Below are 14,686 nucleotides of genomic sequence, written 5' to 3' on the forward strand. Positions count from 1 at the left end.
TATGCTGCTGGAACAGTGTAAACACTGGAAAAAAACATATCTGAGCAAACATCTAATAGTAGGGTTTAACAACATTTAGCTGAAATGGAGATGAATACAGTTTGTCCTTGTCTACATTTAAACCATATTTAGCACCAGTTCAGCAGCAAATGTTGTTAACTGTTGTCATTAATAGTTCAATTTTATCATGTAAACAAGGCCTCAGTTACACCAGCATAAAACTAGACTAACTCCTTTGACTTCTGTGAACTCTCTCGAACATATACTGCTATTAACTATACAGAATTTAGTGGAGTATTTCATATTACTCACAAGCAGATGCTATGCATAGGCAAAGTCAAAATAACACAGTACACTAATCTATGTCACAGACTATATTATATTAATTATTAAATTTCTATTCCTCGTTTTTGTTAAATGCCACAGGCTGTAAAAAAACCAAACACAAAACACCAGTTCTCCTGGAAGTGATACTGTCATCTGCCTTACTGAAGATATTTTGTCTTTCTTTGTCAGAATAGGCTACTAAGAGCTCTCAATCATACAGGAAGAGTTCATATTTATACTTATTTCTTTTTCTAGTTGAACCTCTCTAGTCCGGCACCCTTGGGACCTGACTGGTGCCGAACCAGAGAATTTGCTGAACCATGGGAGGTCAATGCAGAGTGCCAGTGGGTCTCCATAGGCGCAGGAAGTAGTGGTGCGGGTGTGTGTGTGTGTGCTGCAGCACCCCCAGGCTTTGCGGCCAGCGTGGCCCCCCACCCTGGGGCCCCACTGCTTCCCGGGATCCCAGCCACCGGCCCCAGGTTCTCACCCTTCCTCCCAGAGCTTGAACACCGTGAATCAGCTGTTTGCGGCACTCTGGAAATGCTCAGAGGGAGGAGGAGGAGATATTAAGCATGGGGTTGCCAGCGCACGAGAGGCGCGGGGGGAGGGGGACATAGAAGGGAGTTTAGCGCCGGTGGATGCTCCCCGCCCACTAATTTTTCCCTGTGGGTGCTCTAGCCCTGGAGCACCCACGGAGTTGGTGCCTGTGCTGGACCACGGATGTGGCCGGACTAGGGAGTGCCGGATTAGAGAGGTTCAGCCTGTACTGGAAATTGTGTTTAATCAAGGAATTATTTTGTGTATTAATTTTTGAAAATTTAAAATAGATCAAAGTCCAAATTCTGCTCTCAGCTATGCAAGAGCAGTACCAATGAAATCAATGGAGCTGAAGTGGAAGCAGGATTTGGTCTCACATTGTTCTCTCTATGAATCAATTAAATTAAACAAGGTTTGACTCTTAGTAATGTCTCCTCTCTTTTGTTTGCATCTTTAATTCATTTCCTGTTAGTCCTTGCACTCCATCTGATCCAGCAATGAACCCAACATCTGTGGCCACTCTGGGGCATGTTTGGCAGTGGAATAGCCAGCTATCAATCTCTAGTATGGATTTTCCAAGCAAAAATGCAGCACATATTTATGGCTAGCTCGTTGGCTGGCTTCTTTTCTGGCACCACTGCTGGCTATCTCATGGACATGAAATTACCTTTGGGACTGCCCAGAGGTCAGGCAGCTGATTGACTGTCTGAATTGTCTTGTTTAGCTAAAGGTTACTTTTATTTTATTCACATAAGGCCAAATCCACCCTCCATCCCCACATCAAGACCAAATTTAATACAGTTGGATTCTGCAGGGAAGAGAGAAAAGAAACCTTCCCTTAGGGTTCCATTCCAGGCTCTGGATGGGAATATAATCTAGTAGGCAAACTCTTCTGTCACATCCCCTGCAACCAGTCTCTTTGCCCAGCCAGTCCCAGGTTTTGTCCCCCTCACTATGATTCCTCATCAAATCTGTCTCCCCTCCCTGACCAGCCAGTCCCAGTCTCCCCACTCCTACAGACTCACAGTCTCTATTGCATTCCTTCCCAGCTCTCAGGCCCAGTTAGGGTGACCAGATGACCCGATTTTATAAGGACAGTCCTGATTTTTGGGTCTTTTTCTTATATAGGCTCCTATTACCCCCAACCCCTGTCCCGATTTTTCACATTTGCTGTCAGGTCACTCTAGGCCCAGTCTACTTGCCCAGTCAGTCCCAGTTTCCCTCCCCGTAACCAGCCTTCAGTCCCAATCCCCACCCACAAGCGCCTTGTCCTAATCTTGGCAAAGTTATAGCAGGCATTGCTACCAGCACCACATATACTGTATCTTAATGAAATTCATGTACAACTTTATCATAAATGAAATAATTTCCTCATCCCTGATGCCTTATGAGAATCCTGGAGAATGAAAAAAATAGCAAGGTCTCCGATTCGAGTAAAATCCAAACCCTGCTTATAGCACTGAAAATATAGTCCAAATTTTGCCTCAATTCCTTTGCAGTTGGGGGAGTTGCATAGTATAAGCGAGTTCAGAGTTTAGTTCCATCTGTAAACTAGAAGGATATATTTTTTCTTTAAAGTTCCTAATGAAAGTCTCCATGATTGACCATTATTTTCAAATTTATTATCTCTTTTCAGTGTATATTTAAGTAGAAGTTTGCTCATTTTCCAGTCCAGATGCTGAAAGAGACAAGCATTTTTTTCTGCTCCCAGCTAGAGATCATGTACAATAAACAAATTTGGTTTAATTAGAATAAAATGTAACTTGCTGTTTTGTAAAACTACTAATAAATACTAATAAATGTGTTTCTCCACCAAAATCATATTTGTTCTTCTGGTTGCATTTTCCTATCTTGCATACTTCAGGCAGTAAGTGTTATTTTTATATTTTACTTCTCAAAGCATTTAGATAAAATGGTTAATAATAGCAGCTAGATATAGTACTTTGAAGCATTCATTATCAGATAGCTGACCTTCTTGGTATGCTAAGTGCATGAGGTTTTACTTTGAAAAGAAGGCTTTGTTTACAGACACATTATTATAACGTGCACTTTGTTGAACTTTATTGTCTAAATATTTCTAAGAAGATTTCTATAAACTAGCTTTTCATGAGTAACCATACACATTCATCTTTGTAATTTATAATATGTTAATTATTTTTGGGTGGAAGCAAACAGACTGGCTGATAACCCCTTATCAAAATTGTTTTTTTCAATCCAGATACCTACTGCACACCACTACAAATCAAATATGAGTGTAAGATAACACGTATAGTGTGTCATAACACTTAATTTTTCACCTTTTAAAAATAAAATCCTCATGTTTCAGCACCAGGACTCTTAATTTTTAAATGGAAAACAAAGCTGTGTACAAAATGTTATCTGGCTGACAATATTAAGATTTCTAGGAAATCAGCTGAATTAGCCATTGATAAATTATTTCATTATCATTATGGAAAGCTTTCAAAAGTGCCAGACAAATGCTGAATATTTATAGCTATATTTAAAGGAATTTACAACTAAGATCTGTACAAATGTAGTTTATAATAAACCCTCATTGTCTCTCGTTTTTACAATCATTATTGCCAAATGAACTGGTGGAAGAGTACAAAAATCAACAAAAACCTAGCCAAATATTTTAAAACATATAAACAAACAAAAAAGTGAAACATAGGGACTGTCACACCAGAGCAGATCATTGATTCATTTAATCCAGGACTCTACCAGATAAAGAACAAAGATCTATATCTGGCTGTGCCAGGGTTGCCGCCCCTAGGTACAGGTCTCTGTCAGTACGTTGCTGTCTGTGGGAGGTCCGAGGTAGTGGCCAAAGAACACTTCAGTCCTACCCTTTACAGCCTGTTAAGATCCAAAGGAAACCAGGAACCAAAAAAACCACAACTCAAAACAGGCTGAATCCAACAAGCTTTTTTGGTGGGACCCCTTCCTTCTATTCAGGGCTTGTCTCAAAACTCTATATGTTCAGCTGTTCCCCCTGGGCCTGGCTGTCCCTTCTGGCAGGGGCTTACCCTGCTGGCAAGCTAGCTCACGCTCTGGGCTGCAATCAGGCTCCTCTCCCATCAAGAGAAGCTGCCGCTGTTCTCCTTCCTGGTTGGCCCTAAACTGCATTAAGTTCTCCTCCTTTTAGCTCCCCTTGCCGTGCCTCACATTTACTGTAGGTGTATGTGGTGGGGCCAACTGGGTCCACAGGCTCTCCTTACCATCTCCTTGTCAGCGTGGGACATACCTGAATGTGAACCCCTTCTTTCACACACCAACACATGCACATTGCACATGCTTGCGCACCCCCCCCCCACAATATACCAATAGTTCTTGATTGTACAAAGCTTCATGGGGAAATATTTACCAGTCCCAATCTATTCAAGCCTAGAACTTATGCCCTCAAACAGGAGGGAGACTCCTCTTTCTTTGTAGAGGAATGTTCACATATACTGTAAGTTGATATATCCTGTATGAAAATCTGGAGGAGAAGACAAAGAGGAAAGTACGAATTGGGTTTGTTTCTGCTTTGTTTATTTGTTGTTGTTTTTTTTTTAATCTGGCTTCCTTTGTTTCTGTTTATTAAGTATATCTGAGTCAAGAAATAGGTAACTGGAATGCTGGACTAAGCTGCTACCTAACTTTTCTCTCAATTAAACTGCTGGGTCTTCCTTCTTAGCTGTCTTACATCACTGGAACTACATGCAGCAGAAAGGACTGAACAGCACTCATGTCAAAGCTCATAAAAAGCCACCCAGGGTTGCTATGAGGCACTGTTAGACATTTTATGTAAATTCATAAAGGAACCATTTCAGTTTTGAGAGGTTTGCCCTGTGACATGCTTCAGGAAGCCTTGGAATGCGAGTTCTCTCACTTTTGAAATACTACCCACATCATTGCTAATAAAACAAAAGCAGATATCACAGAATGGATCCTCTATTTCATAATATTATCCATTTTCCATATTTCTCTATTTTTGTAATATTTAATATCTGGGATCAAAGCATATGTATAAAAGCACTTTAAAGTTAATAGATGGTTCAACATATTATTATTTATTCTGGTATTTTTGATAGGCTGGTACTTTATGTACAGTTGGATAAAAAATATCTGGCTTAATTTTCAATGTTTGTCTTTCATTATATTATATTCTCATATGCTTATTTTATAGCCTACAATTAAAGAATATATTATCATAGCAGCGTATATTCAACTGATTGAAATCACCTCCTGTGAATGGTAGGTGTTCTCTAGACACTGGTTTTTTTTATTGAGATCAAGTGAAGAATAAGTTTAATATTTGATACATCTGCTATATCCTGCAATGGCAGTGGATAGATTTGATAGTCTCTTCCATCTTTAACTTCTGTTATCTTATTTACATATGTAAAGAAGGTAAACAGAATGGTTGAATATGTCAAACTACACTTTACTTCCAAAGCATAACAGCTAGATAAACAAATCAGAGATTTCTTTCAAAGAATTTGGAGGTAGCTCTAATTTAAATAGCAAGTATATTTACCTCAAGCATAATCAGTAACGTGTATTCTGTGCCATAACCCAAATGCAATCCTCACAGCCAGCACTGGCAGCACTGGCTTGCCTTCACCTAACCCTTGCACTCCTAGAGTGCAAGCAGTCAAATTATGGCAGATTCCTCTGTGTGTTTTACAGTTGGAAAGAGGATTCTTGCATCTTCTCCTTTCCTGCACATTTGCACTGGAGAAGCCATAATTTGGCCTATAACTTTAAAAGATACAAACATAAGAATATTGCCCAACATTTCCTAAAAAGGATGGTTCAATTTAATTTAAAAGCTCAAACAAGTTCAAAACCAAGGTGTGGCTGAATGATCCTGTACAAAAAGACTCTGAAGAAACTTATCCAAAGTATAAATTTACACATGAAAGTAAAAACTTGACTATATACTCTAAAGTTTTACCCTCCAGAATTCTCAAATCCTGTCCATGATCCTGTAGCTATCTGATATAAATAAATTGAAACACTTTTCTCTTTTTAAACCATCATCTTATCAATCATTCAAGATAGTATGGCTTAGTGGATAGAGCGCTGAACTGGGATTCAGGAGACCTAATTTCTATTCCCAGCTCTGCTATTTGCCTGCTAGGGTATGTCTACACTGCAGCAGACACAGGCCTCCCATCCTATACACACGCTAGCATGCTAAAATTAGCAGTGTGATGTTGTAGCTTGAGCTCTCTAATCTTGGGAATCAGGTGGGCTTCAGAGCCCAAGCTCCAGCCTAAACTGCAATGTCCACACTGCTATTTTTAGCATGATCGCTTGAGCCCTGCTAACAATAGATCAAGCCCTGCTAGTGTGAGTCTATCTACCCAAGCTGGGAGAATCACTCCCAGCTACAGTGTAGACATACCCCTGGTGACCTTGGACAAGTCATGTCACTGCTCTGTGCCTCAGTTTCCCCATCTGTTAAACTGGGATGACGACACTGGTCTCTTTTGTAAAGTGTGTGGAGAGCTATGAAAAGTACAACATCAAGATACAACACATACATGTCCAGAGTCACCAAATGACACACTATTTTTAATAATACTTAATTCTTGCAGGTCTGAAATTACATCAAAGAACTTTTGGATGAGAACAAGGGTAAGACTAAGGCTTGGTCTACACTTACCCCCCAAGTTGAAGTAAGGTACGCAAATTCAGCTACGTGAATAACGTAGCTGAATTCGACATACCTTACTTCGAACTTACCGCGGTTCAGACGCGGTCCACACGCGGCAGGCAGGCTCCCCGTCGACTCCGCGGTACTCCTCTCGTTGAGCTGGAGTACCGCAGTCGACGGGGATCACTTCCTGGTTCGATTTATCGCGTCCAGACCAGACGCGATAAATCGAACTCGGAACTTCGATCCCCAGCCGCCGAACTAGCGCGGCAGTGTAGACCAGCCCTAAGATCAGAGAGTCTGTATAACCATCTATGTGATTGTAACAGAAATGCTTTTCAAATGCTTTTCAAGGAACACAGGTTTTACCTCTATTTGTATAGTTTTTGAAATCCTTGAAAACAAGGGAGTTGATTCTGTACCTGCACCTCTTAAGAAGGTGCAGCCGAGGTAGGGCAGGGTAAAGTACATTAATAAAAAGAATCCCAAACTGCATCTCCAGAAAAGCTATCAAAATCCAAATAGAGGCAACGATTAATATATTTTTTCACACATCCATCTTTATTTAAATATTGTATTTCTGAGTCACTGTCTGGTCAATTCTTTATATACAGACTACCTTGAGATAATGCCATTTTTTCTGGTACGTACAAATTAACATTATGACCAGTAATTTCTGATACAATCACAATTGAGGACCTCACCTTAAAGCAATGCTTTGTGTAAACTTATCCTTTCCCTCTTGTATGAAGCACCGTATTTATGTAATTCGCCTCCCCACATCCCAATTTGTATTAACGGTACTATGTTTTTCTGATGGACTGTGGTTTATTTTGGCAGCTTTCCTGCCAAGTAATTGACTCTTGGTTTCCATGACTTGTGATCTGTACACTTCCTAAATTGACACTATAGGCTAAAGTACAGGCCAAGTATTCCAGTGTAACTGAGAGTAGAATTTGGCTAGAAAGCTTTCCAGCAAGAGGACAAAAGTTTGTTTGGTTCAAAAAAAAAAGAAAAAAAAACCACCTTTCTATACTACAAATGAGGAAAATAAATTGTAATCTGCTGAAATATAGTTCTTCCTTTTATGATTACCTAAATTGCCTTTAGGTCACATCCCTCTCTTTTGATAAAATTACATTGAATTTTATGTGTAATATATAAACTGATAACAGTGAAAAAAATCAAGTCAAATGATGCATTTAACTTCTGTTAATATATTAGCTTTCATTATGCCACCTTCTGCGATTTAAATCATCTTACACTGTAAACTAACATTATCAGAATGTCAAAACTTATTGACTCTGTATTGATACAACAGCCAATATTAACATTACTTACTAAATCATTATTTTTGTCAGACTAAACAGAAAAAAATACATGGGAAAAACAGGCCCATAGTTCATAAATGACTCAAGCATTCTTCTGATGCATACATCTCCAAACTGTGCATATGAACATAATGTAAGTCTCAAATATTGCAAGCAATTTCAAGCTGGTAGCATGTTTCCTGTGAGAATAGTTCCTCTAAAACATATTTCAAACTATTTTGAGAAATGTTTTCCCTTGAGAGATTATTACTGTAGTCATGAAACGAAACGATTTAGAACTTTATGCTCACTTCCACTTCAATGATCAGAGAGAAACCAAGAAATGTGGGTCTTACCAGCAAAGGTACAAAATGGGGAAAGATGTCAGTAAGGCATGGTCTCAACCTTTCTTGAAGAAGTGCTTTTGTGGACATTGTGGCTGAGATGTAGGCAGCGTAGAACTGGGGACTGGTTGCTTTTCCACCAGATTCTGCTATCTCAGTCTAGGGAGTACAGCAATTGAATTGCTGTTGCATCACCGAGATGCTATGGAAATAAATACTTTATAAAATGCGTAAATTAATAAAAAGTCAGTTTCTTCACTGGACAAGCCACCACCAACAAACTTAAGATGTTACTGAATGACAGAAATTAGAGAAGGAAAAGGTCTGCTGTATTAAGTTACCTAGTCCAGGGGTTCTCACACATTTTCATGTTGTGGACCACATCTGAATAAAAAAAATTGTCTTGTGGACCATCTCCCCTCCCATTTGTATAAGCTCCCTGTGCCAACTACATCAATTACTTTTGTGGGAAAAGTGATATCAGGAAAGCATATGTGTATCTTTAGCTGTCTTTTAGTCTCCAGTGTCCAGTTATTGGCCCTAAACACTGGAATTCATTTCGCATTGGTCTGTAAGACTAATATATTTTCTCATGCTTTTCCTGAGTGGCAATGGTAGTTTATCCTCGGGAATACCAGTGGGGATCTACTATGGCAACTGGTGTGATGGCTTTTATGGAAATCAAACAATGTATAGCAAATAGAACAATTTTTCTTATTTCATTTGGGAAATATAAGCGAAGAAGGAGTGAAAAAAATGTGACTGACATCTGAAATTTTACAGTGTGGTCCTCTGAAATTAGACCCGATATCCTTTTGTCTGATGTGCTCTTTGTTATATTGCAATGAAATGAGCAATGTTGAACCACTGTTGCATAGCTTCAATATGATCATTTTCAGGTGAGCAAAAATGAAAAAAAATAAGGCTGTGCTAAGGTCTCTCCCTTTAAAAGGAAGTCTTCTGAACTCGCGGATCCTGGAAGTCACAGTACCATTTCTAAGGAATTTTGCCAATGACTTCATTCAATAGGAGGAGGATAGGAACCTAAATGATGAAGTTCCTTGGCTTTGTGGAATAGGTAACCAAAATAAATAAATCAAATAAACTAACCCCCCCCCCCCCCAAAAAACCAACCCCACCCACCACCACATAGTGCTACCTTTTTTTGTCTAAGCAAGGCTTTGTTTAGTTCTGGTGAGCCCACCCCCCATGAGCCTTCTGTCTTTAGTTCTGATATTTTCTTAACTGTTCATGTCAGGTCCCTCCAAAGACATTTATCACCTCTTAAAAGGCTACTTTCTTAAGATCTTGAAAAATGAGGTCACTACCAGTATCAGAAATATAAATTATGTCATAAACTGATGTTGCTCCACTGACATCAATGGACAGGTGCCTATGTACTTCAGCTGAGAATCTGGCCCTGAATCTGGAAATCTGAGCTACACCTCTACCTCGATATAACGCGACCTAATATAACACGAATTCGGATATAATGCGGTAAAGCAGTGCTCCAGGGGGGCGGGGCTGCGCACTCCGGCGGATCAAAGCAAGTTCGATATAACGCGGTTTCACCTATAACGCGGTAAGATTTTTTGGCTCCTGAGGACAGCATTATATCGGGGTAGAGGTGTATATGCTATGACTACATCTGCATTAGGCGATCTCTTATTCAGGTAAGCAGGACTTGGCAAAAGTACATATTTGAGACAGTAGCTACTAAAAGAGTGAAGCACATGTTTCTGAAGTTATAGCAATGTGAAGATATATCATTTGTATCTCTCAACCAGCTAGAAGAACTGTGGCTTTGAAATAATAATCCTTGGTAGAATGCATAATTACAGATGAGTATGTTTGAAAAAAGGCTTTCACTACTGGATAAGATTATGAACATTTATCTTTTCTTCACTGACTCTTCTCTCCCCTTCCCTAATCCTTTCCTTAGCTGGGTGGTACACTAAGCAGTTTCATTGTAAGGAATCCTACTCGCATGAGGTGCCACTGCACAGCTGCTTCTGCTGTGTTGGGGCTCCAATTGAGCAGTATTTCACTAAAAAGGGAACTAGGTGATAAAGGAGATTATATTAACACTAAAATTAGATCATCCTCATTTAGTTCATCCAGCAAGAAGAGAGAGAGAGGAAAAAATAGAGACTACCAAAGGAAAAACACAGACAGCTAATCTGAGAAGATGACAATAGTGAATGGCTATTTGGGAGGCTGCTTAACTATGCTGCTCAATGACAGAATGTATAATTGTTATAGTTGCACATAACAGTATTTAATTTTAGCTTTTTTTCCTTTAAAAACCCCTCGAAATTACAGTAAAAACCCAACTATGTTAAACAAATGTCATTTCAGTTGGAAAGTCAAGCACTTGAAAGTTGTGTCCATGCAATCTCAATTCTGCCCATTTGCATGTACAGTATGAAACAGTCTGTATTGAGATGATCACATACTATTTTTTCTACAGCACTCCTATCTCATACAGTGCATAGTGGGACACTCTGGGGGTAGGATTAAGGTTGCATAGGCAATAGCAAATCTGGCATTTCGTAACTTTCAAGTGCTTGACTTTGCAACCTAAATTTCTTTTAACGTAGTTTCTCCCCCCTCCTTATGTCATTAATTATTGTTAGCTGCACGGTTTATAAAGGTAACAGTTCTGGAAACAATGTGTGTTCAAATGAATAATAAATTGAAATAAAATTAGATTCTGGGATATGTTTTTCCATGTAGCAATACATTAAAATGCATAACTATCCATTTACTTGAAATGTAAAGACAACTCAGAATATAACTGGAATAAGAACCTACCGTTTTGCTGATGTAACTTGTGCTGATATTCATACATTGCAGCCCCTCACTATTGCAGCAACCTCCACATCTGTAGATGGATACACATGGGGGTTTAAAGAAGGTGTTTGTTGTTGCTCCAAACTCTTTCCCCACATCTACACACACCTCACGTGGCATGCACTGAGTTTTCCTCCATTCATTATCAATACCTGCCAAGTTATAGGGAAGTTCATACGTTATAATGCAGCTAGTTAAAATAAGAACAACATCCCACCATAGATTAACAGCAACTTGCTTATGTTTGGAATCAGACTAGCATGTAACTTCGTATATTTAGATTCTTGATTCAATTAAATACACATTTCTTTAGAGAAACTGAATTCTCTCTGCCGTAACTTTCCAGAATCCCATGGCAGTGCTGCCAGGGAGCAGAGCCACAGTGGGGACAGAGCTGTAGTGGAACCACTGGGATCCTAGTAAACATCTCCAAAGTCTAGGCAGATCTCAGGATATCCAAAGATTTCAGAGAGATTTCCATGTAGAGTTTCCTATCCCTATGTGGCAATATCTGCAGAGGAGAATCATCTGGCCTGGGTAATAAACACTTCAGGATTTGGACCATACCATATGTTAAAAAGCATGTTTGATTTGTGTCTTGTACTATTAAGATGGTATTAAGGTAATTGGATGTTCATTTACTTTTGCTAACTACAGAGTGCTCTATCTATGCTTTTCAGATGCAAAAAACAAAAAACAAAAACCAGTTACAGGGCAATATTTTATACCTTCTTCATTAAACTTAAATTCTAATTAGGCTAGGCCCTTAGACAGTGATTGGATTTTCTGGCTGGGCATTTCTGCCAAATTGTAATTGTGCACAGCTCAGACCTCATTACTAAAAAGTGATGCAACTTACCTCACTACAGCCCCGTTTCTCTGTCTTGGAGCCAACTTCTGTTAGGTTGATTTCTGGCTCAAAGAAGAACTAACATTACACCTGTTATCTAATCAATTCCTCCTATAACAATTCAATTCAAACCCACCTACTCTATTGTAAATTTTACTCTTCCTCTTATAAGTTCTACATCTTCCCACCAAAAAAAATCTATAAAGTAGGGCTGTCGATTAATCGCAGTTAACTCATGCGATTAAGTAAAAAAAAATTAATCACAATTAAAAAAATTAATCGCAGTTTTAATTGCACTGTTAAACAATAGAATACCAACTGAAATTTATTAAATATTTTGGATGTTTTTCTACATTTTCATCTATGTTGTATCTGAAATCAAAGTGTATATTATTTTTGATTATAAATATTTGCACTGTAAAAATGACAAACAAAATAAATAGTATTTTTCAATTCACCTCATACAAGTGCAACTTACAAATGTACATTTTTTTGTTACATAACTGCACTCAAAAATAAAATAAAATTTTAGAGCCTGCAAGTCCACTCAGTCCTACTTCTTGTTCAGCCAATCGCTCAGACAAACAAGTTTGTTTACATTTGTAGGAGATAATGCTGCCCGCTTCTTATTTACAATGTCACCTGAAAGTGAGAACAGGCGTTCTCGTGGCACTGTTGTAGTTGGCGTTGCAAGATATTTACATGCCAGATGCGCTAAAGATTCATATGTCCCTTCATGCTTCAACCACCATTCCAGGGGACATGCGTCCATGCTGATGACTGGTTCTGCTTGATAACAATCCAAAGCAGAGTGGACCGACGCATGTTCATTTCATCATCTGAGTCAGATGCCACCTGCAGATTTTCTTTTTTGGTGGTTCAGGTTCTGTAGTTTCTGCATCACAGTGTTGCTTTTAAGACTTCTAAGAACATGCTCCATACTTTGTCCCTCTCAGATTTTGGAAGGCACTTCAGATTCTTAAACGTTGGGTCGAGTGCTGAAGCTATCTTTAGAAATCTCACATTGGTACCTTTTTTGCGTTTTGTCAAATCTGCAGTGAAAGTGTTCTTAAAATGAACAACGTGCTGGGTCATCATCCGAAACTGCTATAACATGAAATATATGGAAGGATGCAGGTAAAACAGAGCAGGGGACGTACAATTCTCCCCCAGCGAGTTCAGTCACAAATTTAATTTACTCATTTTTTTTAAATGAGCGTCATCGGCATGGAAGCATGTCCTCTGGAATGATGGCTGAAGCATGAAAGGGCATATGAATGTTTAGCATATCTGGCACGTAAAATACCTTGCAGAAGTGCCATGCTACAAAAGTGCCATGCAAATACCTGTTCTCACTTTCAGGTGACATTGTAAACAAGATGTGGGCAGCATTACCTCCTACAAATGTAAACAAACTTGTTTGTCTGAGCGATTGGCTGAACAAGAAGTAGGACTGAGTGGACTTGCAGGCTCTAAAATTTTAGATTGTTTTATTTTTGAATGCAGTTTTTTTTGTACATAATTCTGCATTTGTAAGTTCAACTTTCATGATAAAGAGATTGCACTAAAGTACTTGTATTAGGTGAATTGAAAAATACTATTTCTTTTGTTTTTTTTACAGTGCAAATACTTGTAATCAAAATTACATATAAAGTGAGCACTATGCATTTTGTACTCTGTGTTGTAATTGAAATCAACATATTTGAAAATATAGAAAACATCCCAAAATATTTAAATAAATGGTATTCTATTATTGCTTCATAGCGCGATTTTTTTTTTTAAATTTTTTGACAGCCCTACCATAAAGTAATTTATTTTCAGGCAGAATGATTAAAAAAAAAAAGAATTATGTTAATGTCCATTAACTTTAACTGGTCTGTTGTAATATTATAAACATACTTTACACAATCAAAATAAGCCACACCAAGGTGTGCAGTACTTGGCTACTCCAGGTGGTTGAAGATCCTTTGCCATGAGCCTCCCAGTGCATCTGAGGCATGCATCAATAGCTGAATAATGCATGCATTATTCTGGGTTATTGCTTAATTGAAGAAAATCAGGAGGAAAAAGACAAATATTTTCTCCTCACTCCCCCTCCCCCTCCCCCCAGTGGGGACATTCTTTGGGAGTCACCTATTACTGCCTTTTTACTTCCTGCAAAGTCTTCAAAGTCCCAGCATAGCAGAGATTCTTTCCAGCTGAGGACTTCTGGATTTAATTTCAAATATCTGCTGTAATGTACCATCTGAAAATGGTGCAAACACTTCCTTCTGCATCAGTGTACACCTCATGCATCCCACTGAGTTCACATAGGGTTACCATTCGTCCGGATTTACCCGGACATGTCCTCCTTTTTGTGTTAAAAATAGCGTCCGGGGGGGAATTTGTAAATCACTAAAAATGTCCAGGATTTCCCCCCCAGGCAGAGCGAGGCACGGCTGGGAGGGCTGCAGGAAATTCAGCCGCTCGCATGGGGCTCTGGCAGCCAGAGCCCTTCCCCCGCAGCTTGCCGGGCTGGACTCCGGAGCAGCTGTAGAGCTCCTCCTCCCCGCCCCTCCTCCCCCGCATTCTGAGCCGTCCGGCCTGCCGGGCCGTTTGCATCGGGCCTCGGCAGCCCCTCCTCCCCTCACTTCTCCTTCTCCCCTGCTCCCTTGCTCCGGCAGCACTGTGCGGGGTCAGGGACCGGGTTGTGTGTTGCGCTGGGGAGCGCAGCCACGTGTCCGGCTCCGCACAGAGCCCAACACCATGTTCTGAGCGGCAGGGTAAGGGGCCAGGGGGCAGGAGAAGGGGCAGGGAGATTTTGGAGGAGGCAGTCAAGAGA

The 14,686-nt window shown here is 39.6% G+C and overlaps 1 protein-coding gene across 1 annotated transcript in view; it reads right to left on the reverse strand.

Moving 5' to 3' along the window:
- VEGFC (vascular endothelial growth factor C) overlaps positions 1-14,686 on the reverse strand; it is a 143,832-nt gene that overhangs the window by 30,793 nt on the left and 98,353 nt on the right. The window contains exon 3 of the mRNA XM_024194089.3: positions 10,977-11,167. Within this exon, the coding sequence (XP_024049857.1) occupies positions 10,977-11,167 (191 nt within the window). The remainder of the gene's footprint in view (positions 1-10,976; positions 11,168-14,686) is intronic.

This window comes from Terrapene carolina, unplaced genomic scaffold (assembly GCF_002925995.2).
Source record: "Terrapene carolina triunguis isolate 2854851 unplaced genomic scaffold, T_m_triunguis-2.0 Scaffold66, whole genome shotgun sequence".
NCBI lineage: Eukaryota > Metazoa > Chordata > Testudines > Emydidae > Terrapene > Terrapene triunguis.